Genomic DNA, 26,947 nt, shown 5'->3' with positions numbered 1-26,947 from the left:
TTTTGGAGGATCCACGGACACGAAAAAAAAGTTGTTTTGGTGTCCGCCTGGCCGTGCGGAGCCAAACGGATCCGTCCTGAATTACAATGCAAGTCAATGGGGACGGATCCGTTTGACGTTGACACAATATGGTGCCATTTCAAACGGATCCGTCCCCATTGACTTTCAATGTAAAGTCTGAAGTCCCTTTTATACCATCGGATCAGAGTTTTCTCCAATCCGATGGTATATTTTAACTTGAAGCGTCCCCATCACCATGGGAACGCCTCTATGTTAGAATATACTGTCGGATATGAGTTAGATCGTGAAACCTCATTTCCGACAGTATATTCTAACACAGAGGCGTTCCCATGGTGATGGGGACGCTTCTAGTTAGAATACACTACAAACTGTGTACAAGACTGCCCCCTGCTGCCTGGCAGCACCCGATCTCTTACAGGGGGCCGTGATCAGCACAATTAACCCCTTCAGGTGCGGCACCTGAAAGGGTTAATTGTACTATCATATCCCCCTGTAAGAGAACAGGGCTGCCAGGCAGCAGGGGGCAGACCCCCCCCCCCTCCCCAGTTTGAATATCATTGGTGGCCAGTGCGGCCCCCCCCCTTCCTCCCTCTATTGTAATAATTCGTTGGTGGCACAGTGTGCGCCCCCCCCTTCCTCCCTCTATTGTAATAAATCGTTGGTGGCACAGTGTGCGCCCCCCCCCTTCCTCCCTCTATTGTAATAAATCATTGGTGGCACAGTGTGCGCCCCCCCCTTCCTCCCTCTATTGTAATAAATCGTTGGTGGCACAGTGTGCGCCCCCCCCTTCCTCCCTCTATTGTAATAAATCTTGGTGGCACAGTGTGCGCCCCACATCGGCCCCCCCTCCCTCTATAGCATTAACAACATTGGTGGCCAGTGTGCGGCCTCCCATCTCCCCCCCCCCCGATCATTGGTGGCAGCGGGTTACTAGCAATAGTACAATAGTAAAAGATTCATACTTACCTGGGAGCTGCGATGTCTGTGTCCGGCCGGGAGCTCCTCCTACTGGTAAGTGACAGTTCATTTAGCAATGCGCCGCACAGACCTGTCACTTACCAGTAGGTGGAGCTCCCGGCCGGACACGAACATCGCAGCAGCAGCCAGCAGCAGGTAAGTATGAATCTTCTACTATTGTACTATTGCTAAGTAACCATGGCAACCAGGACTGTAGTAGCGTCCTGGTTGCCATGGTTACCGATCGGAGCCCCACGATTAAACTGGGACTCCGATCGGAACTCCGCTGCCACCAATGATGGGGGGGGGGAGATGGGAGGCCGCACACTGGCCACCAATGTTGTTAATGCTATAGAGGGAGGGGGGGCCCATGGGGGGCGCACACTGTGCCACCAACGAATTATTACAATAGAGGGAGGGAGGGGGGGGCGCACACTGTGCCACCAACGAATTATTACAATAGAGGGAGGGGGGCCACACTGGCCACCATCCTATTATTACAATAGAGTGGGGGGGGCCGCACTGGCCACCAATGATATTCAAACTGGGGAGGGGGGGGGGGTCTGCCCCCTGCTGCCTGGCAGCCCTGATCTCTTACAGGGGGATATGATAGTACAATTAACCCTTTCAGGTGCCGCACCTGAAGCGGTTAATTGTGCTGATCACGGCCCCCTGTAAGAGATCGGGTGCTGCCAGGCAGCAGGGGGCAGTCTTGTACACAGTTTGTAGTGTATTCTAACTAGAAGCGTCCCCATCACCATGGGAACGCTTCTGTGTTAGAATATACTGTCGGATCTGAGTTTTCACGAAGTGAAAACTTAGATCTGAAAAAGCTTTTATGCAGACGGATCTTTGGATCCGTCTGTATGAAAGTAACCTACGGCCACGGATCACGGACACGGATGCCAATCTTGTGTGCATCCGTGTTCTTTCACGGACCCATTGACTTGAATGGGTCCGTGAACCGTTGTCCGTCAAAAAAATAGGACAGGTCATATTTTTTTGACGGACAGGATACACGGATCACGGTCTCGGCTGCAAAACGGTGCATTTTCCGATTTTTCCACGGACCCATTGAAAGTCAATGGGTCCGCGAAAAAAACGGAAAACGGCACAACGGCCACGGATGCTCACAACGGTCGTGTGCATGAGGACTTAGGGAACAAATGCCTGATATTATGGGGCGTAATGGAGGGGGATTTAAACCTTTGTGTATCTTGGGTAGGGCATGCGTGATTGGTGCGACGGGTGTTTCCACGTTAAGAAAGGTGAACTGTTTGTGAGAAAGAAAGATCAGGTCTGTGCCTTTGCAGAGGATCCCCATAGATGCTTCTTTGTATTGGGAAATAGGATTTTCGTCCAACCTTTGATAAGTGTGAACATCCGTCACTATTTTCATCATCTCCTGATAATATGCCTCCCTATCCAAGACTACTACCGCACCCTCTGTATCCGCCATTTTGATTGTTATTTCTTCTGTTTTTTTCCAAAGTTCAGAGTGCCTCTCTTAGTTTCTTATCTAAGTTATTATGCCTATTTCCCTAAGTTTTTCTATTAGTGTGTATGGAAATAAGCTATTTTTCTAAAACTTCCTGAAAGATATCCATACTATGTGTCCGTGATTTCAATGGGTAAAATTGTGGGTTTGCAGTTTTAAAATCTTTGGCCGCACTACCCACAATCCGATCACTATTTTCAGATTCTAGGTCCGTAAGGCATATAGGAGACATTTGCTCCTTAAAAGACAGATTCATATAATCATTAACAACGTTGTCATGAATAACTGTTGATTCTGAGCTATCCCCAATACTGCTGACAGTACACTGCTACAAATAGATCTGGATAGATTGGAGGCTTGGGCAGATAAGTGGCAGATGAGGTTTAACACAGACAAATGTAAGGTTATGCACATGGGAAGGAATTATGCAAGTCACCAGTACATACTAAATGGTAAAACACTGGGTAAGGCCTCATGCACACGACCGTTGTTTTGGTCAGCATCCGAGCCACGGTTTTTGTGGCTTGGATGTGGACCCATTCGCTTCAATGGGGCCGCAAAAGATGCGGACAGCACTCCATTGCTCCGTTCCGTGGTCCACAAAAAAAAATAACCTGTCCTATTCTTGTCAGTTTTGCGGACAAGAATAGGCAGTTATATTAATGGCTGTCCGTGCCATTCCAGAACGCACACGGACGCCATCCGTGTTTTGCAGCGGTCGTGTGCATGTAGCCTAACACTGACATTGAAAAGGACCTAGGAATTTTAGTGAACAGTAAACTAAGCTGTAGAAGCCAGTGTCAGGCAGCTGCTGCCAAGGCCCATAAGATAATGGGTTGCATTAAAAGGGGCATAGATGCCCGTGATGAGAATATAGTCCTAGCACTTTACAAATCACTAGTCAGACCACATATGGAGTACTGTGTACAGTTCTGGGCTCCTGTGCCCATGGAAACGAGCAAAGAAAGCAATATGGATAATAACAATACATTAGTAAGTAGCTTGTATTAACTTTCTCTACATGATAAATGTCACTTTCTGAAGTGAGACAACCCCTTTAGGGCCATAGTGGTGGATAGACTTCAGTGTTTTAAATCCAGAAGGGCCTCAGACAAAGTACTTGGGAGGATATAGTCAATGGGGGTAATTGTGATACAATTCAAATGTCTTTCATGTTGTAAAGTACAATGTTTGGATAGGTCGTGTTTCAGATACCTTCTTATGATATTGTACCTGTTTTGCGTCCTACATATTGCAAACCTAAGCAGTCAACCAGATAGAGTACATAATTAGAACCGAATCCCGCTCGTCTTTGCTTGAAAATTGGTGTAAACTGGCCCTGTGTTTTATTATGTTACAGCATTGGCATCCGTTGGTTCCACAGCAGAGGGTTGAATGGAGTCTTTTGTGGCCATGTGCTCTCCAATATTTAATCACTGGGCATTTTGTGGCAGTCTTTTTAAGAAAGGGGTTAGTTAAAAGGAGGGACCAATGCTTAACCCCTTCCCGACCACCACATGTAAATTTACATCGGCAGTCGGGCATTTAAAAATGGCGCCCACTCATGATAACGTACATACATTTATCCCCTCAGTTGATGTGACCCCAGGATCTCTGAGGATAAAAAAGGGGTGCACATGCTACCGGCTATGCACTGGCTCCCCCTAGCGAGTACCAGATGACCTGAGTATTCCTGAGTGGTATGAAGCTGCCGCATACTAGTTTCTACGTATCCCCGGAAGAAGCGAGATCTACTGGCAAAACGGCGTTGGGTCAGGAGTTGGCCGAGAGATCTTTGCACCATTCAGGGTATGTTTAATTGTGTTCCTTTGTGTTCCTCCCATCTTAACCTCAGTCTCTACAATCGCCTCTTTTGCATTGTGTTTGGGGCGTTGCTGCCATGAGGCTCTGAGGTATGCTCTTTCTACTAGTATTCTTTTTCCCTGTTTTTTCGTGCACTGATCTCCCGGCCTCTCCTTGGGTCCTGCTCCTCATTTGTGTGTCCCGCCTTGTACTGCCTGTTTTATAATACATGTATGTACTGTTCATATATATTTACAATAAAGCTTTTTGGATTTTCATATACACGAAAGTCAGCTTCATTTTTTGGTGATTATTAGGACTCCTTGGGGGTCCGTTTTTTTTATATCATTCTGTCCGGTTAATATTGGTTGACCAATACTAATTCCTATGGAAAGCCTGCCTGTGGCAGGGCTCCATGGGAACCTATGGGGTCATTTATCAAACTAGTGTAAAGTACAACTGGCTTAGTTGCCCATAGCAACCAATCAGATTCCACCTTTTATTTTCCAAAGGAGCTGTGAAAAATTAATCTATTTTACACCAGTTTGATAAATCAACCCAAAAGTGTATTTCTCATATACTCCAATGCTAATGCATTCAAGTCTATGAGAAAAGCAATCTAATGATTGCTTGCTATAGTTCCTTATAGTAACTATAAAAAGTGTTAAAAAAAAGTTTTAAAAAATATAAAAATGTAAATCACCCCCCTTTTCTTAAAATAAAATAAATAAACATCAAGGACATCACCACATGTGAAAACAACTGTGCTATTAAATATAAAAATATTTATCTCATACAGCAAACGGCGAAATGGAAAAAATAAATAAAAATGGACGATTCGCTTTTTTGGTCGCTTCACCTTGCCCAAAAATGTAATAAAAAATTATCAAAGAGTCATACACCCCAAATTAGTATCAATGAAAAGTAAAGATTCATACACATAAAAATAAAAGGTTATGGGGGTCAAAATATGGCAGCCGCACGGATGGTAAGTATACTGCTCCCCCACTCCCCACTACACTTTACCATGGCAAACAGGACTTTAGCGTCCTGGCAGCCATGGTAACCATTCAGAAAAAGTAATGCGCCGAAATGGGCATTAATTCCGGATCCGGCCTTGCGGCAAGTGTTCAGGATTTTTGACCGGAGCAAAAAGCGCAGCATGCTGCGGTATTTTCTCCGGCCAAAAAACGTTCCGGTCCGGAACTAAAGACATCCTTATGCATCCTGAACGGATTTCTCTCCATTCAGAATGCATTGGGATAATCCTGATCAGGATTCTTCTGGCATAGAGCCCCGACGATGGAACAGAACAACGCAAGTGTGAAAGAGCCCTTAAAATGTTGGCTTGTTCAGGATTCTCTGGAACTGGCTGTACGATATATTGAGAAGCCATTTTTTGTAATGTATGATGTTCTGAAGTTGGTGAATTAAGTGACTTGAATCTTGTAAATAACTTGGTATGGTAATGACTAGGGATGAGCGAATCGACTGCGGATGAAACATCTGAAGTCGATTCACATAATACTTAGTTTGAATACTGTATTAGAATGTATTGGCTCCTGTAAAAAAACATTTCCCAAACTCGAAGGGAATCCAATCAACTATTCAAATAAGTGCTGAAAAATGGTGTGTGCGCCACATCGCCAGACCATATAAATAGCAAGTCATCGATGTAGCGCCCATACTATTTAATATCCTGAAAATAAGAATTAGAAAAACACACTTTCAGCACTTATTTTAATAGTTGCTTTGATTCCCATGTATTTAATTTACAATATGAGGCACGATCCATATGTTTTTTGGATTTATGTTTAACTTGGGATGCCACGAGCTCTGAGGTGTGTACATTCACATATAGAAAAGAGATGTTGGGGAATACCACCCTTTTGGCAACCTCATGCCATCCCTCTCATGTGACCCGAAATATACCCAGAGGGGAACTTGTAAGGGGCAGGCGTAACTGCTCTAGTACGGAAATTTTACTATGTGAGGCAGATCAGGTTAGCAATAGGTTATACCATAGCGCATATACTGCACAGTCAGTACAGGGAGCAAAGAACTGGGCGCTTTGCTTGGATAGGAGAACATACATTTTCCCCAATCAAATTCGGACACAGACAAAAAGAAAAACAGCACCCATATCTAATAAACAGGATACTTTCATAACAAGATATAGTGAGGACTATCAGTGTCACAACTGTGACTGATCCAGACAGGTCTGGGAGGAGAAGGTCGCAGCGACTTGCTACTCGCGATAGCTTGTGAGTTTGCTCCGTGGTTCAGGGTATGTCATCTGGGTTTTGCCTTGTGAACCTTTTTGTCCTGACTGGGAGTTTGTAGGCATCCTTCTCAGGTGAGTCCTGTCTGCCACTCCCAGCTACTATATTAGTTTCACTTTCACTTGCAGTCATTGCCAGATATAGTCCTTACTTCCAGTTCTATTCTGACCTTTGAAGGAGATCGTTTGATGGTGTTGCTGTGGAGCTCTTGTCCGGCGTGGACTGTCGTGATTGGGATCGCCTTCTCTGCTCGTGACTGGATAAGTCTATCTCTGCTATAGTTTGTTTGTTGCTGTCTTCCCCTGCTGTTCTCCTAGACATGAGTGATGGTGACTAGTGCTCCCATCGGCCTTTCCCCACTCTAGGCTTGTTAGGGTGACTGAGGGTTTAGGCATCCTGCTCGCCGCACGGGTTCACACCCCGTCTAGGGCATCAGGGCAGACAGGTGCCAGCTTAGGGTTAGTCAGGGGTGGCCATACTATTCCCATCCGTAGATAAGGGTCCCCCTTCCCCTCCGTCTGGTGCGACACGACTGCTGCTGGGGTAGCGGTCGTGACAATCAGGAGATTTGTAAAGTAGTAAAGCGTCATTTATCAGTTTTGAATTTTGACAAACAGTGGAGTGATATGGTGACTGCAGGGATTTTCTGTGTAGCTCGCAAAACATCGACTTTAGGACAAAAGATAAGTCCAAGTATGTTTTGTGAACGCCCCATTTCTAAACCGATCTGGCTCACCTGTAAAGGCAGCTATAGATGATGTGGACATACTAAATGCATTTGTTGTAATCATATGTTAGTGGGTGCAGCTCTCAAATCCACAGCTAACGGTAAAAGTTATAATATCATATTTGAACTGCAATACTGAATTTGCTGTTTATTTAATTACGTTTGAGATCTGCCTGCTGCAATATGAGGGCTGCACAACCAACTCAATAAAGACTAGAATTCGCAAACACATATCTGATGCGCTCCATTACAGAATCCGCAATGTGTCTGTGGCTAGTTTACATTTTGCTGTAGTGCACAGTGGGGATACCAGGTCACTTGTGGTTCAGGGGGTGGAGAGAGTTGTTACACCTGCCAGGGGAGGAGACCATAGAAGAAAGCTTCTCAATTGAGAAGCATTCTGGATGTTCGAATTAGGAACCTGTTTCCCCACTGGCCTTAACAAGAAATATGATTAGATTCTGCTGTATTAGTCATTTTTTCCTGTCGCTGGTAATAGTAGATTTTCTATTATAGCATATTTACAATTTTATACATAGTTAATATGAGTATTTGTGTTTTTTCTTTTGATATAAATTGTATTATGTGCCTTGGATAATCTGTTCCAGATTTCTACAATTACCCTCCAAGGGTAATCACATGACGTCATTAGCCGTGTGGATAGGTGTCATGTGATTATTATAAGGTGTAGAGGTAAGGGTTACCATTTGACATGAGTAAGGACTTGGTTTGTGTGGTCCGAAACATGTAAACCATGTATCCTGTCTTGTTTTGGAAAGTTTTACCCCATGAAATAAAGCTCATCATTTTAAGAAGCTGGACTTCCATTTTTTTCTTTAACAAAGATACAGGTGAAACTCGAAAAATTTGAATATTGTGCAAAAGTCCATTTAATTCAGTGATGCAAATTGAAAGGAATTGCATTAATGCAGCTTAAAATTAGAATTTTGTGAAAATGTTTAATATTCTAGGCTCACTCTAGTCAGCTGATTAACCCCTTAAGGACTCAGCCCTATTTCACCTTAAGGACTTGGCCATTTTTTGCAAATCTGACCAGTGTCACTTTAAGTGCTGATAACTTTAAAACGCTTTGACTTATCCAGGCCGTTCTGAGATTGTTTTTTCGTCACATATTGTACTTCATGACACTGCTAAAATTGGGTCAAAAAGTAAATTTTTTGCATAAAAAAAATACCATATTTACCAAAAATTTTGAAACATTTGCAAATTTCAAAGTTTCAGTTTCTCTACTTCTGTAATACATAGTAATACCCCCAAAAATTGTGATGACTTTACATTCCCCATATGTCTACTTCATGTTTGTAGCATTTTGGGAATGATATTTTATTTTTTGGGGATGTTACAAGGCTTAGAAGTTTAGAAGCAAATCTTGAAATTTTTCAGAAATTTACAAAAAAACAATTTTTAGGGACCACTACAGGTCTGAAGTCACTTTGCGAGGTTTACATAATAGAAACCGCCCAAAAATGACCCCATTCTATAAACTACACCCCTCAAGGTATTCAAAACTGATTTTACAAACTTCGTTAACCCTTTAGGTGTTGCACAAGAGTTATTGGCAAATGGGGATGAAATTTGAGAATTTCATTTTTTTTGCCTAAATTTCCAATTTAACCCATTTTTTCCACTAACAAAGCAAGGGTTAACAGCCAAACAAGACTGTATCTTTATTGCCCTGACTCTGCCGTTTACAGAAACACCCCATATGTGGCCGTAAACTACTGTACGGGCACACAGTAGGGCGTAGAGTGCAAGGTGCGCCGTTTGGTTTTTGGAAGCCAGATTTTGCTGGACTGGTTTTTTTACACCATGTCCCATTTGAAGCCCCCCTGATGCACCCCTAGAGTAGAAACTCCATAAAAGTGATACCATCCAAGAAACGACACCCCTTAAGGTATTCAAAACTGATTTTACAAACTTTGTTCACCCTTTAGGTGTTGCAAGAGATTTAATGGAAAATAGAGATACAATTTCAAAATTTCACTTTTTTGGCAGATTTTCCATATTAATATTTTTTTTCCAGTTACAAAGCAAGGGTTAACAGCCAAACAAAACTCATTATTTATGGCCCTGATTCTGTAGTTTACAGAAACACCCCATATGTGGTTGTAAACCGCTGTACGGGCACACGGCAGGGCGCAGAAGGAAAGGAATGCCATACGGTTTTTGGAAGGCAGATTTTGCTGGACTGGTTTTTTTGACACCATGTCCCATTTGAAGCCCCCCTGATGCACCCCTAGAGAAGAAACTCCAAAAAAGTGACCCCATTTTAGAAACTACGGGATAGGGTGGAATTTTTGTTGGTACTAGTTTAGGGTACATACGATTTTTGGTTGCTCTATATTACACTTTTTTGTGCGGCAAGGTAACAAGAAATAGATTTTTTAGCACTTTTTTTTTTGTTATTTACAACATTCATCTGACAGGTTAGATCATGTGGTAATTTTATAGAGCAGGTTGTCACGGACGCGGCGATACCTAATATGTATACAATTTTTTTTATTTATGTAAGTTTTACACAATGATTTCATTTTTAAAACAAAAAAATGTTTTAGTGTCTCCATAGTCTAAGAGCCATTGTTTTTTCAGTTTCTGGGCGATTATCTTAAGTAGGGTCTCATTTTTTGCGGGATGAGATGACGGTTTGATTGGCACTATTTTGGGGTGCATATGACTTTTTGATCGCTTGCAATTACACTTTTTGTGACGTAAGATGACAAAAAATTGCTTTTTTTACACCGTTTTTATTTTTATTTTTTTACGGTGGTCACCTGAGGGGTTAGGTCATGTGATATTTTTATAGATCCAGTCGATATGGACGCGGCGATACCTAATATGTATACTTTTTTTATTTATTTAAGTTTTACACAATGATTTCATTTTTGAAACTAAAAAAATCATGTTTTAGTGTTTCCATAGTCTAAGAGCCATAGTTTTTTCAGTTTTTGGGCGATTATCTTGGGTAGGGTATGATTTTTGCGGGATGAGATGACGGTTTGATTGGTACTATTTTGGCGTACATGCGACTTTTTTGATCACTTTTATTACCTTTTTTGGGAAGTAAGGTGGGAAAAATTTCAATTTCCTCATAGTTTTTATTTTTTTATTTTTATGGCGTTCAACGTGCGGGGAAAGTAACATGACCGTTTTATAGATCAGGTCGTTACGGACACGGCGATACCAAACATGTAACATAGTAACATAGTAACATAGTACATAAGGCCGAAAAAAGACATTTGTCCATCCAGTTCGGCCTGTTATCCTGCAAGTTGATCCAGAGGAAGGCAAAAAACCCTGTGAGGTAGAAGCCAATTTTCTCCACTTTAGGGGAATAAAAAATTTCTTCCCGACTCCAATCAGAATAACTCCCTGGATCAACGACCCCTCTCTAGTAGCTATAGCCTGTAATATTATTACGCTCTAGAAACACATCCAGGCCCCTCTTGAATTCCTTTATTGTACTCACCATCACCACCTCCTCAGGCAGAGAGTTCCATAGTCTCACTGCTCTTACCGTAAAGAATCCTCTTCTATGTTTGTGTACAAACCTTCTTTCCTCCAGACGCAGAGGATGTCCCCTCGTCACAGTCACAGTCCTGGGGATAAATAGCTGATGGGATAGATCTCTGTACTGACCCCTGATATATTTATACATATTAATTAGATCTCCCCTCAGTCGTCTTTTTTCTAAAGTGAATAACCCTAATTTTGATAATCTTTCAGGGTACTGTAGTTGCCCCATTCCAGTTATTACTTTAGTTGCCCTCCTCTGAACCCTCTCTAGCTCTGCTATGTCTGCCTTGTTTACAGGAGCCCAGAACTGTAAACAGTACTCCATGTGTGGTCTGACTAGCGATTTGTAAAGTGGTAGGACTATGTTCATATCACGGGAATCAGGGGCGGGCTGGGCCGGGGGGCAGGGAGGCAATTGCCCCCCAGGCCGCCCGAAATAAACGGCCACTGGGCCGACCGTCTTAAAAAAAAATAATTTTTTTTTTTTTTTTTTTTTTTATTCTTCAGGGCCGCACCGCCGATCATCACCACAGGCGGCGCGGCCCTGGATGTCATTGCGGCCGTGCTGTGTGCTGTGGGGCAGGGGAGGGAGAGGCGTGTCCCTCCCCTGTTCTTCTGATAGGCCGCAGGCACTAATGCCTGCAGCCTATCAGAGGCCGGCTCAGGCAGAGCAATGACGTCATTATCATTGCGACGCCTGAGCCAGCACACAGCAGGGACACAGGCCAGAAGAGGCTGCATCGCTGCTGATGGAGGTAAGTATTAGTGTTGTTTTTTTTTTCTTCTTTGCAGGGGGCTGGCACTATTGGGGGGGATCTGGCACTATAAGGGGGGCTGGCACTATGGGGGGGATCTGGCACTATGGGGGGGGGATCTGGCACTTTGGGGGAGCTAGCACTATGGGGGGGCACTATAGGGGGAGCTGGCACTATAGGGGGGGCTGGAACTATGGGGGAGCTGGCACTATGGGGGAGCTGGCACTATGGGGGGGCTGGCACTATGGGGGGGCTGGCACTATAGGGGGAGCTGGCACTATGGGGGGCTGACACTATGGGGGGCTGTCACTATAAGGGGGCTGGCACTATGGGGGAGGAGCTGGCACTATGGGGGGGCTGGCACTATAGGGGGGCTGGCACTATGGGGGGGGGGTCTGGCACTATGGGGGGGATTTGGCACTATGGGGGGATTTGGCACTAAGGTGGGGAATCTGGCACTTTGGGGGAGCTAGCACTATGGGGGGGCACTATAGGGCTGGAACTATGGGGCAGCTGGCACTATGGGGCGGCTGGCACTATGGGGCGGCTGGCACTATGGGGGGGGCTGACACTATGGGGGGGGCTGACACTATGGGGGACTGGCACTATAAGGGGGCTGGCACTATGGGGGGGGCTGGCACTATGGGGTAGGAGCTGGCACTATGGGGGGGCTTGCACTATGGGGGGGGCTGGCACCACGGGGGGGGCTGGCACCACGGGGGGGGCTGGCACTATGGGGGAGCTGGCACTATGGGTGAAGTGGCACTATGGGGGGGCTGACACTATAAAGGGGCTGGCACTATGGGGGGGGCTGGCACTATGGGGTAGGAGCTGGCACTATGGGGGGGCTGGCACTACGGGGGGGGCTGGCACTATGGGGGAGCTGGCACTATAAGGGGGCTGGCACTATGGGTGAAGTGGCACTATGGGGGGGCTGACACTATAAAGGGGCTGGCACTATAAGGGGGCTGGCACTATGGGGGGGGCTGGCACTATGGGGGGGGGTGGCACTATGGGGTAGGAGCTGGCACTATGGGGGGGCTGGCACTACGGGGGGGGGGGGCTGGCACTATGGGGGAGCTGGCACTATAAGGGGGCTGGCACTATGGGGGGGCTGCCACTATGGGGGGCTTGTACTATGGGGGGGGAGCTGGCACTATGGGGGAATTTCTTGCTGGCACATTATGGGGGGGCACCATGGGGGAGAGGAGCACTATGGGGGTATCTGGGGGCTCTAAAGGGGCTTTTTTTTAATTATTGGCACATTCTGGGGGGCACTATAGGGGAGAGCAGCACTATGGGGCATCTGGGGTTACTATAGGGGCATTATTTGGGGGCACTATGGGGAAGTGGGGGCTCTAAAGGGGCCTTTTGTATTGGAACATTATGGGGGGCACTATGGCATTTGGTAGCACTAAGGGGGCATTTTTTACTGGCACATTATGGCAGGCACTATAGGGGAGAGCGGCACTATGGGGCATTATTTGGGGGCACTATGGGGGAGTGGAGCACTATTGGGGCATATGGTGGCACTAAGAAGGGAAATTTTTTTACTGGCACATTGTGGGGGAGAGGAGCACTATAGGGGCATCTGCTGGGGGTACTAAGGGGCATTTTTTTACTGGCATATTATGGGGGACACTATGGGGAAGGGGGAGAGGAGCAGTATGAGTGCATTTACTGGGGCACTATATAGGGGTATTTTATACTGGCATACATTATGGGGACATTAGCTCAACTGCGGGCACTAAGCGGGGGTATTTCATGTACTGTCATATTATAGGGAAAATTAGTACTACTAGGGGGTATTATGGGGAGCTTTACTACTACTGGGGGGCTATGAGGAACATGATTACTAGGGCACTATTGGGGCATTATTACTACTAAGTGTGCTCTGGCAGATAATTATTTCTATTGGTGGGATTTTGGGGGGCACTGTTACTTTGGGGGCACCCTAGCACAGTATCAGCTTAGCACAATTATTTTTGGGGGACATTATCTTTATACTATTAGTGTCTGGGCGCAGTTATTTTTTAGAGCACTGTGTGCCAATAATTGTTTAAGGGGGCACTATCTGTGTGGTAGTAGTATTCCCAGGGGGACTGTTTCTGCAGTATAGTATTGGGGGTGGCAGGAAACTAATGTCTGTTTCTCAATCTCTGCAGAGACGGGAGATGGCTGAAAAATCATCATGGCGGTCTGGTCTGAATGGAGAAGATGAGGAAAAAGAACGTCTACAACAAAGGTGACATTGGATGTAAGAGGTATGTGGTGCTATGTAGGAGAGGAGATGCTCCGGCTCCTCCTCCTGCCATTTGCAGAAGGAGGATTCAGAGCTGGGTGAGGATGACGAAAGGGGGCAGCAGGCCACGGGCGGGTGGCAGATGGTGGGGGGGAACCACAAGCCTTAAGCAGGATCTGGGGAGGGAGGAGAGCAGAGGAGCTTCCTGGCTGTAGCTTGTTGTATAAGCAGGCAGTGCAGCCAGGACAGGTCCTCCCCTCTTCGTATGATGTGTAGACAGGCCTCAACTATAGAATGTCAGCTGTACAGTGTGTGTTGGGAGTGGCCTATTAAATGTAGGAGGGGCTTTTAATAATGGGCGGGGCTAAAAATGGGCCACTTGACTGGATTTGCCCCCCAGGACTAAGGCTGCCAGCCCTCCCCTGACGGGAATCTATGCCCCTTTTGATGCAACCCATTATCTTGTTGGCCTTGGCAGCAGCTGCCTGACGCTGGTTTTTGCTGTTTAGTTTGCTGTTTATTAAAATTCCTAGATCCTTTTCCATGTCAGTGTTACCGAGTGTTTTACCATTTAGTATGTACGGGTGACTTGCATTTTTCCTTCCCATGTGCATAACCTTACATTTATCAGTGTTAAACCTCATCTGCCACTTATCTGCCCAAGCCTCCAATCTATCCAGATCCCTCTGTAGTAGTATACTGTCCTCTTCAGTGTAAATTACTTTACACAGTTTAGTGTCATCTGCGAAAATTGATACTTTACTATGCAAGCCTTCTACAAGATCATTAATAAATATATTGAAGAGAATAGGGCCCAATACTGACCCCTGAGGTACCCCACTAGTGACAGTGACCCAATCTGAATGTGTACCGTTAATAACCACCCTCTGTTTTCTATCACTCAGCCAGTTACTTACCCACATACAGATGTTTTCTCCCAGTCCGAGCATTCTCATTTTATATACTAACCTTTTATGCGGTACAGTGTCAAATGCTTTGGAGAAGTCCAGATATACGACATCCATTGATTCGCCGCTGTCAAGTCTAGAACTTACCTCCTCATAGAAACTGATTAAATTAGTTTGACATGACCGATCCCTCACGAAGCCATGCTGATATGGCGTTATTTGCTTATTTCCGTTGAGATGCTCTAATATAGCATCTCTCAGAAAACCTTCAAACAGTTTACCCACAACAGATGTTAAACTTACCGGCCTATAGTTTCCAGGCTCTGTTTTTGGCCCCTTTTTGAATATTGGCACCACATATGCCACGCGCCAATCCTGTGGGACATTCCCTGTCAGTATAGAGTCTGCAAATATCAGAAATAAGGGTCTGGCTATGACATTACTTAATTCCTTTAGGATACGGGGGTGTATGCCATCCGGTCCTGGCGATTTGTCTATTTTAATCTTTTTAAGCCGCTGCTCTCTGCGACTCCCCCCTCATTACTCTTTAAAGGGCCAACACCTTCAGCTTTATACTTTTTAACATTTATATAATTAAAGAACATTTTAGGGTTGGTTTTACTCTCTTTGGCAATTAATCTCTCGGTCTCTAGTTTGGCCGCTTTTATTTGTTTTTTACATGTTCTATTTTTTTCCTTATAGTTTTTCAGTGCTTCCGTGCAACCCTCCTGTTTTAGTGTTTTATATGCTTTCTTTTTGTCATTTATTGCTTTCTTTACAGTTCTATTTATCCACATTGGTTTCTTTTTGTTCCTTAACCTTTTATTACCATACGGTATGTACCTCTGACAATGAGTTTTTAGGATGTTTTTAAAGATATCCCATTTTGTGTCTGTATTTGTGAGGACTTTGTCCCAGTTAGTTTGGCCTATGGCCTCTCTTAGTTGGCTAAATTTAGCTTTTCTGAAGTTTGGTATATTTGTTCCTCCCTGTAGAAACGCTCTTTTGAATGATAATAGGAAGGTTATTACTTTATGGTCACTATTTCCCAGGTGTCCCCCGACCTGCACGTCAGTTGTTCTGTCAGGTCTATTGGTTAATACTAAGTCCAGTATGGCCGTCCCTCTAGTCGGGTCCTGAACCAGTTGGGAGAGGTAATTGTCTTTGGTTATAGCCACGAACCTGTTTCCCTTATGAGATATACAAGTTTCAGTTTCCCAGTCTATATCTGGGTAGTTGAAGTCCCCCATAATAACCACCTCATTATGATTTGCCGCCTCGTCTATCTCGTTTAGTAGTAGATTTTCTGTGGACTCTGGTATATTAGGTGGTTTATAGTAAACTCCTATTAGTAATTTATTGTTGTTTTTAGCTCCACGTATCTCTACCCATAGTGACTCCACATGTTCATGTCCCTCACTTATATCTTCTCGGACTGTGGGCTTTAGACAGGACTTTATATAAAGGCAGACCCCTCCCCCTCTCCGGTTTTGACGATCCTTTCTAAACAGACTGTAACCTTGTACATTAACTGCCCAGTCATAGCTATCATCCAGCCATGTCTCAGTTATTCCCACTATGTCATAGTCCTCCTCACACATCACTAATTCCAGTTCACTAGTTTTATTAGTCAGGCTTCTGGCATTAGTATACATACATTTGAGAGGTTTATGTATATTTTTTACCCTACACCTTTCCTTCTGAATTGTTCTAGTCCCTCCTTCCATTCCTCCCCCATTCTTATTACCTTGCCCCCGGTCTCTATCTACACTATATTCCCCTCCTATAACGTAATTACCCTCCCCCCCAGTCCCTAGTTTAAACACTCCTCCAACCTTCTAGCCATCTTTCTCCCCAGCACAGCTGCCCCTTCCCCATTGAGGTGCAGCCCGTCCCTACGATAGAGCCTGTTGCCGATAGAAAAATCGGCCCAGTTCTCCAGGAACCCAAACCCCTCCATCCTACACCAGTTCTTGAGCCACTTGTTAATCTCCCTAATCTCCCATTGCCTTTCTTGTGTGGCTCGTGGTACAGGCAGTATTTCGGAAAATACTACCTTAGAGGTCCTTGCCCTCAGCTTTTGACCTAAATCCCTGAAATCATTTTTAAAGGACTCTCCACCTACCTCTAACTTTGTCATTGGTTCCGATATGGACCATGACCGCTGGATCGTCTCCAGCCCCTCCCAGTAATCTGTCAACCCGTGTGTAGGGAATTATTTTTTTTTTTTCATTTTTAATCAGTGATAAATGTGTTTTTTGATTTTGACTTTCTTTTCACTTTTTTTTGGACCAAGACCCACTTGGTTCTTGAAGATCCAATGGGTCTGATGTCTGTATAATACAGTACAGTACACCATATAGTGTTTTGTACTGTATTTTACTTACACTTTGTCTGAACAGATCTCTGCCTTTAGCACAGATCTGTTCAGCACCATGGACAGCAGGATGCCTGAGACGGCGTCCTGTTGCCATGGGAACCTTCCCCGTCTGCTCAGTAATGGTCAGAACTTCGCAGAGGGGGAAGGGTAAGGACGGGGCTGTTGGGGGGCTGTCTGGGAGCTCTTTCCCTCTCCATCGGGGGGCTGCAAAGGCACAGCAGTCCCCCGATGGGAGAGGGAGGGAGCTCCCTTTTACTGTTAACTTTTTCCATACAGCGGTCCGTATGGACAGCGGTATGGAAAGGGTTAAACGGCTGAAATCTGCACAGATGTCAGCCGTTTATACCAGGGTGTCAGCAATGTGCTGGAACCCTGGTATACCCACTAGGGACCGCGGGGATCAGAAACTGCAGAAAGCGCAGCAAACCGCAGGTCTGAATTGACCTGCGGTTTGCGGCGATCGCCGATACGGGGGGGGGGGTCACATGACCCCCCCTAGCGTTGTGACAGGATGCCGGCTGAATGATTCAGCCGGCATCCTGTTCCGATTAACCCCTGCGGCGCCGGCATAACGATTTAAAGTTAGGACGTACCGGTACGCCCTGAGTCCTTAAGGACTCGGGAAATAGGGCGTACCGGTACGCCCTGCATCCTTAAGGGGTTAATCCATATCCCCTGAGCAAAGGGTACCTCAAAACTGTGACTTTGGGGTTTCATAAGCTGTAAGCCATAATCATCCAAATTATAACAAATAAAGGCTTGAAATATCTCGCTTTGCATGTAATGAGTCTATCTCATATATTAGTTTCACCTTTTAAGTTGCATTACTGAAATAAATAAACTTTTTCTAGTTTCACCTGTATGTATGTATTCATGACATACTGTATATGCATGAAATAACGAATTTACAATACAAGCTGTATTATTTAATGCCATGTGACTTTATTCTGCATTGTTTTGTTATAAATTGATTTTTGTAGAAGATATGCAGTGTTAATGCGTTTTTTTGTCATTAAAACAGGATTTTTAAAAGACTATCCTCAACTTAAAGAAGGAATGGGAGCTATTTTACTTCTTATCTCAGGCGGGAAAAAAGTCAACACTCCTCCTGGGTATTTGATATTTAGCTGCTGACTTTTGAAATTAAAGAAACATATTCAATATTAATTAATACTTACAGTTAGTATATAAAGGCTGTCGGAATGGCTTTCCTTTGGCAAACACAATTGCAGCAACAATTTGATGGAAAGTGGTTATAGGAAACATGGTTGTTGTGAAAAAGTTCTCGGCATATCTATGTTGTCTCACTGTAATATTTCCTGTGCTGTAGTTTAATGGAAGGCATGCGCTGTGGGAGAAGAAAACAGCGATTATAATACGGTTTGCTTATAACACAGTTTTAAAGGTTATTTTTTGTATTGCAATCAGCATGAATATACATTCAAAGCCAGTATCTGAATAATACATTATTTTATGTATTTTTTATTTTTTTTGCTTGTTTCATCCCTTGTTATTCTAAGAGTTTATTGCAACAATAGAGCAAAACAAAGGAATTCAGTATTCATGAATAGGGCAGAGTATATAGATAAACCAACTGCAAAAGAGGATGTTTGTTATTCGCTATGGGTACAGAGTGCTGCGACTAGGAGGATGACACTAAGAGTTAGCTCTTCCACTATACTATACCTACTCTACAGGAACTGAGCTAATGAATTTGTAACACAAGCAATTCCAAAAAATCAGGGTCAAGGGTCAAAATCCAGGACACAGACAGTGCACAGGGAAACAAACCTAAACAGCACACCTTTGCAGGAACTAGCAAACTGGAACCTATTGCTCAGACAAATTCTCACAGTGGAAGGTTCCCTCAATGTCTCTGGATGACCAGCCATAGGCTGATGAAGAGCATGCACTGACCCTTTAAGAGCCAAAGTGGGTGCAAGCACTCGCACTCGCACCCACAAGAGTCAGTGCTGAAAGGAAGCAGGCCACAGCCTGTGATAAGAGGCAGCAACTACTCTGGGCCCACCCGGAAGAAGGAGAAAATTGGCAGGTCCGAGCTGCCGACAAATAGGAAACAGGAGCGGAGGGGTCAGTGAGTGGAGTTGTGGCCACTCGAGATGAGCGAAGTTTTGAAAAATTTGATTCAGCATCTTTGCCGGTTTGACAATAAATTTGCTTTGTGACGAATTGCTTTGTCACAAAGCTCATTTCTTTGTGAGTAGAAGGTGCAATGACAGGGAATGGCAATGGTTCCGCCCAGCATCTTTGAAGCCCTCAGATGCCGAGTTCATCGCTGAACGCGGCATCAGAGATGACCATAAATAAATACTTACCCTATTCATTTTCTCACGAAGAATCTGCCAAGGCCATGTTTATTGACGATCCAGTGCAATCTCGCACAGTGCCTGATGACCTCCCCTTACTGGCTGGCATGGTGACGTCATACGTCACGGCGCACAACATTTTGCGCGGGATCTTCAATCAAGATGGCTGCGGTGGACTCTTTGCATACAAATAGATTAGTATGATTTTTTTTTTTTACCACCATTTTAGGGAAAATTGATTCATTACCACAAAGCATGAGGAAATTCGGCTACAAAGCAAATCGAATTTTCCCTCAAATTCGGATCGAAGTCCTCTTTGTGAACTTCAATTCGCTCAATACTAGTTACAAATTTATTTGTCACAAATCGCTATGTTAAAACCTTATTTAGCCTATAAATCAATGGGGCTGCTTAGATAGAATTGCACCCATCTAACGGCCATTAAAGGGGTTATCCGAGTTACGGGGGGAAAAAAAAATTGTAAAACTCATCAGGACATACATATACATTAGCTAAGCTTGACTTCATAAGACAAAACCCATACTTACACCTTAGTTCTGTTATTATTGCTTTGTTTAAATGCTGCAGCAAAGCTGTGGGGGCGTGTAACAGCAATGACTGAGCCCTCCCTCATGAATATTTGTGGGTGTGACTAATCTAACCTTCCCCGCCCCCTGCTCTGCACATCCTAATTTTGCATAAAAAACACAGTCACATGATCATCTCCTAGCTCACACAGGCAGAATATCTTCCTGCCACATTGCAGATAAACAGATATATATGTATCAAAGCTATATGACAGCTATATGTATCTGAGCTATATGACAGCTATATGTATCTAAGCTATATAACAGCCATATGTATCTAATCTATATGACAGCTATATGTATCTAAGCTATATGACACATGACACTGATACATATAGCTGTCATATAGCTTAGATAGATATAGCTGTCATATAGCTTAGATAGATATAGCTTAGATATAGCTTAGATACATATAGCTGTGATATAGCTTAGATACATATAGCTGTCATATAGCATAGATACATATAGCTGTGAAATAGCTTAGATAGGATCAGAGGGAGGGAGCGGGCACACTGTTGAATCTTTCTGCACGGCTTCCGTCACTGGTAAGGATCGCGCATGCGTGATCGTTCACAGGAGCGGCGGCAGCCAGAGGAGAGAGAGGGGGCAGGCACACAAGGCTCTGACATTTCGTGTACACGAGACATCACCACCGGAGCCTGGTGGATGATGTCAGGGGTCACGTGACCCACATCGGCAGTTCAGAAAGCCTGCAGAATAAATAATGTGAGTAAATTATAAATGTATTTTTAATAATCTTATAAACCACCATAACATATATACAGGGTGGGCCATTTATATGGATACACCTTCAAAAATGGGAATGGTTGGTAATATTAACTTCCTGTTTGTGGCACATTAGTATATGTGAGGGGGGAAACTTTTCAAGATGGGTGGTGACCATGGCGGCCATTTTGAAGTCGGCCATTTTGAATCCAACTTTTGTTTTTTCAATAGGAAGAGGGTCATGTGACACATCAAACTTATTGGGAATTTCACATGAAAAACAATGGTGTGCTTGGTTTTAACGTAACTTTATTCTTTCATGAGTTATTTACAAGTTTCTGACCACTTATAAAATGTGTTCAATCCATTGTGTTGGATTGTCAATGCAACCCTCTTCTCCCACTCTTCACACACTGATAGCAACACTGCAGGAGAAATGCTAGCACAGGCTTCCAGTATCCGTAGTTTCAGGTGCTGCACATCTCGTATCTTCACAGCATAGACAATTGCCTTCAGATGACCCCAAAGATAAAAGTCTAAGGGGGTCAGATCGCGAGACCTTGGGGGCCATTCAACTGGCCCACGATGACTAAGCCACTTTCCAGGAAACTGTTCATCTAGGAATGCTCGGACCTCACACCCATAATGTGGTGGTAAACCATCTTGCTGGAAAAACTCAGGGAACGTGCCAGCTTCAGTGCATAAAGAGGGAAACACATCATCATGTAGCAATTTCGCATATCCAGTGGCCTTGAGGTTTCCATTGATGAAGAATGGCCCCACTATCTTTGTACCCCATATACCACACCATACCATCAATTTTTTTGTTCCAACAGTCTTGGAGGGATCTATGCAATGTGGGTTAGTGTCAGACCAATAGCGGTGGTTTTGTTTGTTAACTTCACAATTCACATAAAAGTTTGCCTCATCACTGAACAAAATCTTCTGCGTAAACTGAGGGTCCTGTTCCAATTTTTGTTTTGCCCATTCTGCAAATTCAGTGCGCCGATCTGGGTCATCCTCGTTGAGTTGCTTGAAGTAGCTGGAGTTTGTAAGGGTGCCATTTGTGAGTAGCTAATATCTGCCAAAGGGATTTTCGACTAATACCACTCTCCAGTGACATGCGGCGAATGCTATGCTGTGGGCTCTTGCTGAATGAAGCTAGGACAGCAACTGATGTTTCTTCATTAGAGACAGATTTCATGCGTCCACATTTTGGCAAATCCAACACTGAACCAGTTTCCTGAAACTTAGCAAGCAGTTGTCACGGCTGTAAGTGAGCAACTAGAGCATACACAGAAAATAGAGCCACTGACCGGACCCAAACTAGGGATGATAAAGGGTGACCCCTGTCAGACCCTCAAAGCTTTCCCTATGCTGCTAAGCACATACCCGGATCCTAATGGTGGAACGAGGCATGCCCGCGTACCTAAGACTGATGACCACTGTAACCTCTACAATAGTGGAAGGGGCACGGCCACCGGTGCCCTGCTCAGTATATGGAGGGAACCGTGGTTGCCTCGGATCCGGTCAGAAAACAAACAGATACACTACAATGTCTGCACACTTAGCTGAAGGTGCTGCGGCAGCAGAGAAGACGGATCCAAAGACAGGTGGCAATATCCAGAGTACTTGCTGCAGCAGAACAAAGGTCCAGTGAAAAGATAGCATACAAGTGAAGATACTCAAGCAAGAGCTACAACTCAAATGAGAAATATAATCCACACTCTACAAAAGGAGGAGGGGTGATTTAAAGACAGAGAAATCAAACATAGGAGGAACAGCTGGAAGGAAGGAAACAGAAAGTAATGACCTCATCCCAGGGGCGGAGAAACAGAGCAGTGAGAACTCCTCCAAGCTCTGGTAGTGACATCATCACAGGGGTGGAGAAACAGAGCTGTGAGAACGTATCAAAGCTCTGGTAGTGACAGTACCCCCCCCCCTCTACGGGTGGACTCCGGACACCCAGGACCCACCTTCTCAGGATGAGCCCTATGAAATGCCCTGATGAGGCGAGTGGCTTTAATGTCCGACACCGGAACCCACATCCTCTCCTCAGGACCATAACCCCTCCAATGACCGAGGTACTTAAGAGAACCGCGGACAATGCGAGAGTCCACAATTCTGGAAACCTCAAACTCCAGATTGCCATCAACCAGAATCGGAGGAGGAGGCAAAGAGGAGGGTACCGTGGGCTGGACATATGGTTTTAAGAGAGATCTGTGAAATACATTATGTATCTTCCAAACCCGTGGAAGATCAAGACGGAAGGCAACAGGATTGATGACTGACAAGATTTTATAAGGCCCAATAAACTTGGGACCCAATTTCCAGGAGGGAACCTTCAGTTTAATATTTCTTGTAGACAACCACACCAGATCACCCACATTCAGGTCCGGACCAGGCACACGTCTCTTATCAGCCACACGCTTATACTTCTCACTCATCTTTCTAAGATTACTCTGAATCTTTTGCCAAATGGTAGACAAAGACGAGGAAAATATCTCCTCCTCAGGTAAACCAGAAGGAGCCCCTCCCGAGAATGTCCCAAACTGCGGATGGAACCCATATGCACCAAAGAATGGTGACTTATCAGAATATTCCTGACGACGGTTGTTCAGAGCAAACTCAGCAAGAGGGAGAAATGAACACCAATCCTCCTGATTCTCTGCCACAAAACAGCGCAAATATGTCTCCAGATTCTGATTGAGGCGCTCAGTCTGACCATTCGACTGCGGGTGAAAAGCAGAAGAGAAGGACAGCCGAACCCCCAGGCGAGAACAGAAAGCCTTCCAGAATCTGGACACAAACTGCGTGCCTCTATCGGAAACAATATCAGAGGGAATGCCATGCAACTTAACAATATGGTCGACAAAAGCTTGCGCCAACGTTTTAGCATTGGGTAAACCAGGGAAAGGTACGAAATAAGCCATCTTGCTAAAACGGTCCACCACCACCAGGATCACCGACTTCCCTGAGGAACGAGGAAGATCCGTGATAAAGTCCATGGACAGGTGTGTCCAAGGACGGGAAGGTATGGGTAACGGGAGAAGGGAACCTGAAGGCCGTGAACGAGGGACCTTAGCGCGAGCACACGTCTCACAAGCAGCCACAAAACCCTCCACCGACTTACGAAGAGCCGGCCACCAAAATCTCCGAGCAATGAGATCTACCGTGGCTCTACTCCCGGGGTGACCAGCAAGAACAGTATCATGATGCTCCTTGAAGAGTTTGTGACGTAGCTCAGGAGGCACAAACAACTTCCCAGAAGGACAACGGGCAGGTGCCTCAGTCTGGGCAGCCTGGACCTCGGCCTCCAAATCAGAATATAGAGCAGAAACAACTACCCCCTCCGCCAAAATGGGACCCGGGTCCTCGGAGTTTGCTCCTCCCGGAAAACAGCGAGAGAGAGCATCAGCCTTCACATTTTTGATCCCAGGGCGGAATGTAACGACAAAATTGAATCTGGAGAAGAACAGAGACCATCTGGCCTGTCTCGGATTCATACGCCTGGCCGACTCCAAGTATGCCAGATTCTTATGGTCGGTAAAAACGGTGATAGGGTGCCTGGCCCCCTCCAACAAATTGCGCCATTCCTCGAAAGCCAACTTGATGGCCAACAACTCCCTATCTCTAACATCATAGTTTTTCTCTGCCGGGGAGAGTTTTTTAGAGAAAAAGGCACAGGGTCGCCATTTGGCAGGAGAAGGGCCCTGGGACAAAACCACACCCACACCCACCTCGGAAGCATCCACCTCAACAATAAAAGGTAAGGAAACATCGGGATGCACCAAGACGGGAGCAGACGCAAAACTCTCTTTAATCTTAGAAAAAGCTGCAAGCGCCTCCTCCGACCAGGAGGAAAAATCCGCCCCCTTTTTTGTCATGTCAGTGAGGGGTTTGACAACAGAGGAATAATTCAAAATGAACTTTCTGTAATAGTTCGCAAAACCCAGAAAGCGCATCAATGCCTTCTGATTCTCGGGAAGCTCCCACTCAAGTACAGCACGGACCTTCTCCGGATCCATGCGAAAACCAGAAGCAGAGAGGAGAAAACCCAGAAATTGAATCTCTGATACCATAAAAACACATTTCTCCAGCTTGGCGTACAATTTATTTTCCCGCAGAATCTGCAGAACCTGAAAAAGATGATCCTGATGGGTCTGAACATCAGGGGAAAAAATCAAAATATCATCAAGATACACAAATACAAATTTCCCCATTAAATGGTAGAAAATACTGTTAACAAAATGCTGAAAGACGGCCGGAGCATTCATCAGGCCGAAAGGCATAACGAGATTCTCGAAATGCCCGTTAGGGGTATTAAAGGCCGTTTTCCATTCATCCCCCTCTCTGACCCTGACCAGGTTGTACGCGCCTCTCAAATCCAATTTGGAAAAAACCTTGGCCCCAACAATTTGGTTGAAGAGGTCCGGGATCAGAGGAAGGGGATAGGGATCGCGAATCGTGATACGGTTCAGCTCCCTAAAATCTAGGCAAGGTCTCAGAGAGCCATCTTTTTTTTTAACAAAAAAAAACCCAGCGGCAACAGGTAATTTTGAGGGAAGAATATGCCCCTTATCAAGACTCTCGGAGATATAGGTTCGCATTGCGATTCTTTCCGGTTGTGAGAGATTGTAGAGGCGTGCTTTTGGCAGCTTGGCGCCGGGAATGAGGTTAATGGGACAGTCAAACTCCCGGTGAGGATGTAGCTCCTGAACACCGCTCTCGGAAAACACGTCCGAGAAATCAGAGAGAAATGATGGCACAGTTTTAGTAGACACCTCTGCAAAAGTCGCTGTGAGACAATTCTCTCTACAAAAGTCACTCCACTCATTTATTTGCCTTCCTTGCCAATCAATAGTGGGGTTATGTCTAGTGAGCCAGGGTAACCCCAAAACTAGAGGAGAAGGCAATCCGTTAAGGACAAAACAAGATATATCCTCCACATGAGTGTCACCCACAGCCAACCAGATATTGTGAACAATGCCCTTCAGAGATCTCTGTGAGAGTGGAGCAGAGTCAATAGCAAAAACAGGTATATCCTTTTCTAATGTACAAACCTGAAAACCATGCATGGCTACAAATTGAGTGTCAATAAGATTGACGGCCGCTCCACTATCGACAAAAATCTCACAAGAAATGACTTTGCTCTCTAGCGCCACCCTGGCAGACAGGAGAAAACGGGAACTGCAGGTCAGAGGAAAAGCATCAATTCCTACATCAACTTTGCCCAAAGTAGCAGATGAAGGAGAGTTTGATGATTTACCTTTTGAGGTTTTTCTCTTATTATCGCTCTTAGTACAGTTCAAGAATCTCCTAGACCAGGGGTACTCAACTAGTTTTATTAAAGGTCCACATACCAGGGTCTGCAGTCAGGTGAAGGTCCGAGCTGAACGCCAACAGTAAAGATGCCATGCGATCATGTGATACATGCGCGTGGGGCGCTCTGACGTTATAGTGGAGCGCCCCGGGTAAGTCCCAGAATTAGTAATGGCCACATTAGTGCCCCAGTAAGAATAATGTCCCCATTAGTGCCCCCAGTAAGAGTATTGCCCCCCTTCTCTGCTTTTGCAAAAAAAAAAAAAAAATTTGCATTCACCTGGCTGCGGTGAACATTCGCTGCTGACTGCAAGCTCAGGACCGGTGCTCTAACGTGATGACGTCTTGTAGGTCCTGTCCTGAGCTTCTAGTCAGCAGGGAGTGTTCTCCACAGCGTGAGCAAATGGAGGTGGAGGTACCGTAATCGTAATATATTTTTTTTTTTACTAGCACAAGTAGCGGTGGAGGTAAAGGCTGTACTAATGGGCGTTCCATGATGGAAGCGCTCATTAGTAAGGGTACTTTCACACTTGCAGCAGGATGGATCCGACAGGCTGCTCACCCTGTCAGATCCATCTTGCCACTACTTCGCCGTGCCGCTGCTCTGTGCCCATCGACTATAATGGGGATGGGGGCAGAGTTACGGCGCAGCACGGTGAGAGGCCGCCAGAATAAAAGTACTACATGTCCGACTTTTTCGTCTGGCGGCCCCCTCAATATAATAAACATTGGTGGCGCAGTGCGCCCCCCCTCAAAATAATAAACATTGGTGGCGCAGTGCACCCCCCCATCACAATAAACATTGGTGGCGCAGTGCGCCCCCCCTCAATATAATAAACATTGGTGGCGCAGTGCGCCCCCACATCACCTCAGTATAA

General features: G+C 45.1%; 1 protein-coding gene across 2 annotated transcripts in view; it reads right to left on the bottom strand.

Annotated features, from left to right (window-relative positions):
* LOC120997972 (probable cation-transporting ATPase 13A4) overlaps nt 1-26,947 on the bottom strand; it is a 458,422-nt gene that overhangs the window by 44,007 nt on the left and 387,468 nt on the right. For both annotated transcript variants that reach the window (XM_040428359.1, XM_040428360.1), the window contains exon 27: nt 18,286-18,455. In XM_040428359.1, the coding sequence (XP_040284293.1) occupies nt 18,286-18,455 (170 nt within the window). The remainder of the gene's footprint in view (nt 1-18,285; nt 18,456-26,947) is intronic.

This window comes from Bufo bufo, chromosome 4 (assembly GCF_905171765.1).
Source record: "Bufo bufo chromosome 4, aBufBuf1.1, whole genome shotgun sequence".
In the NCBI taxonomy this organism is placed as follows: domain Eukaryota; kingdom Metazoa; phylum Chordata; class Amphibia; order Anura; family Bufonidae; genus Bufo; species Bufo bufo.
Note: the sequence above shows the minus strand (reverse complement) of the source record. Positions and strands in the feature narration are given on the sequence as shown.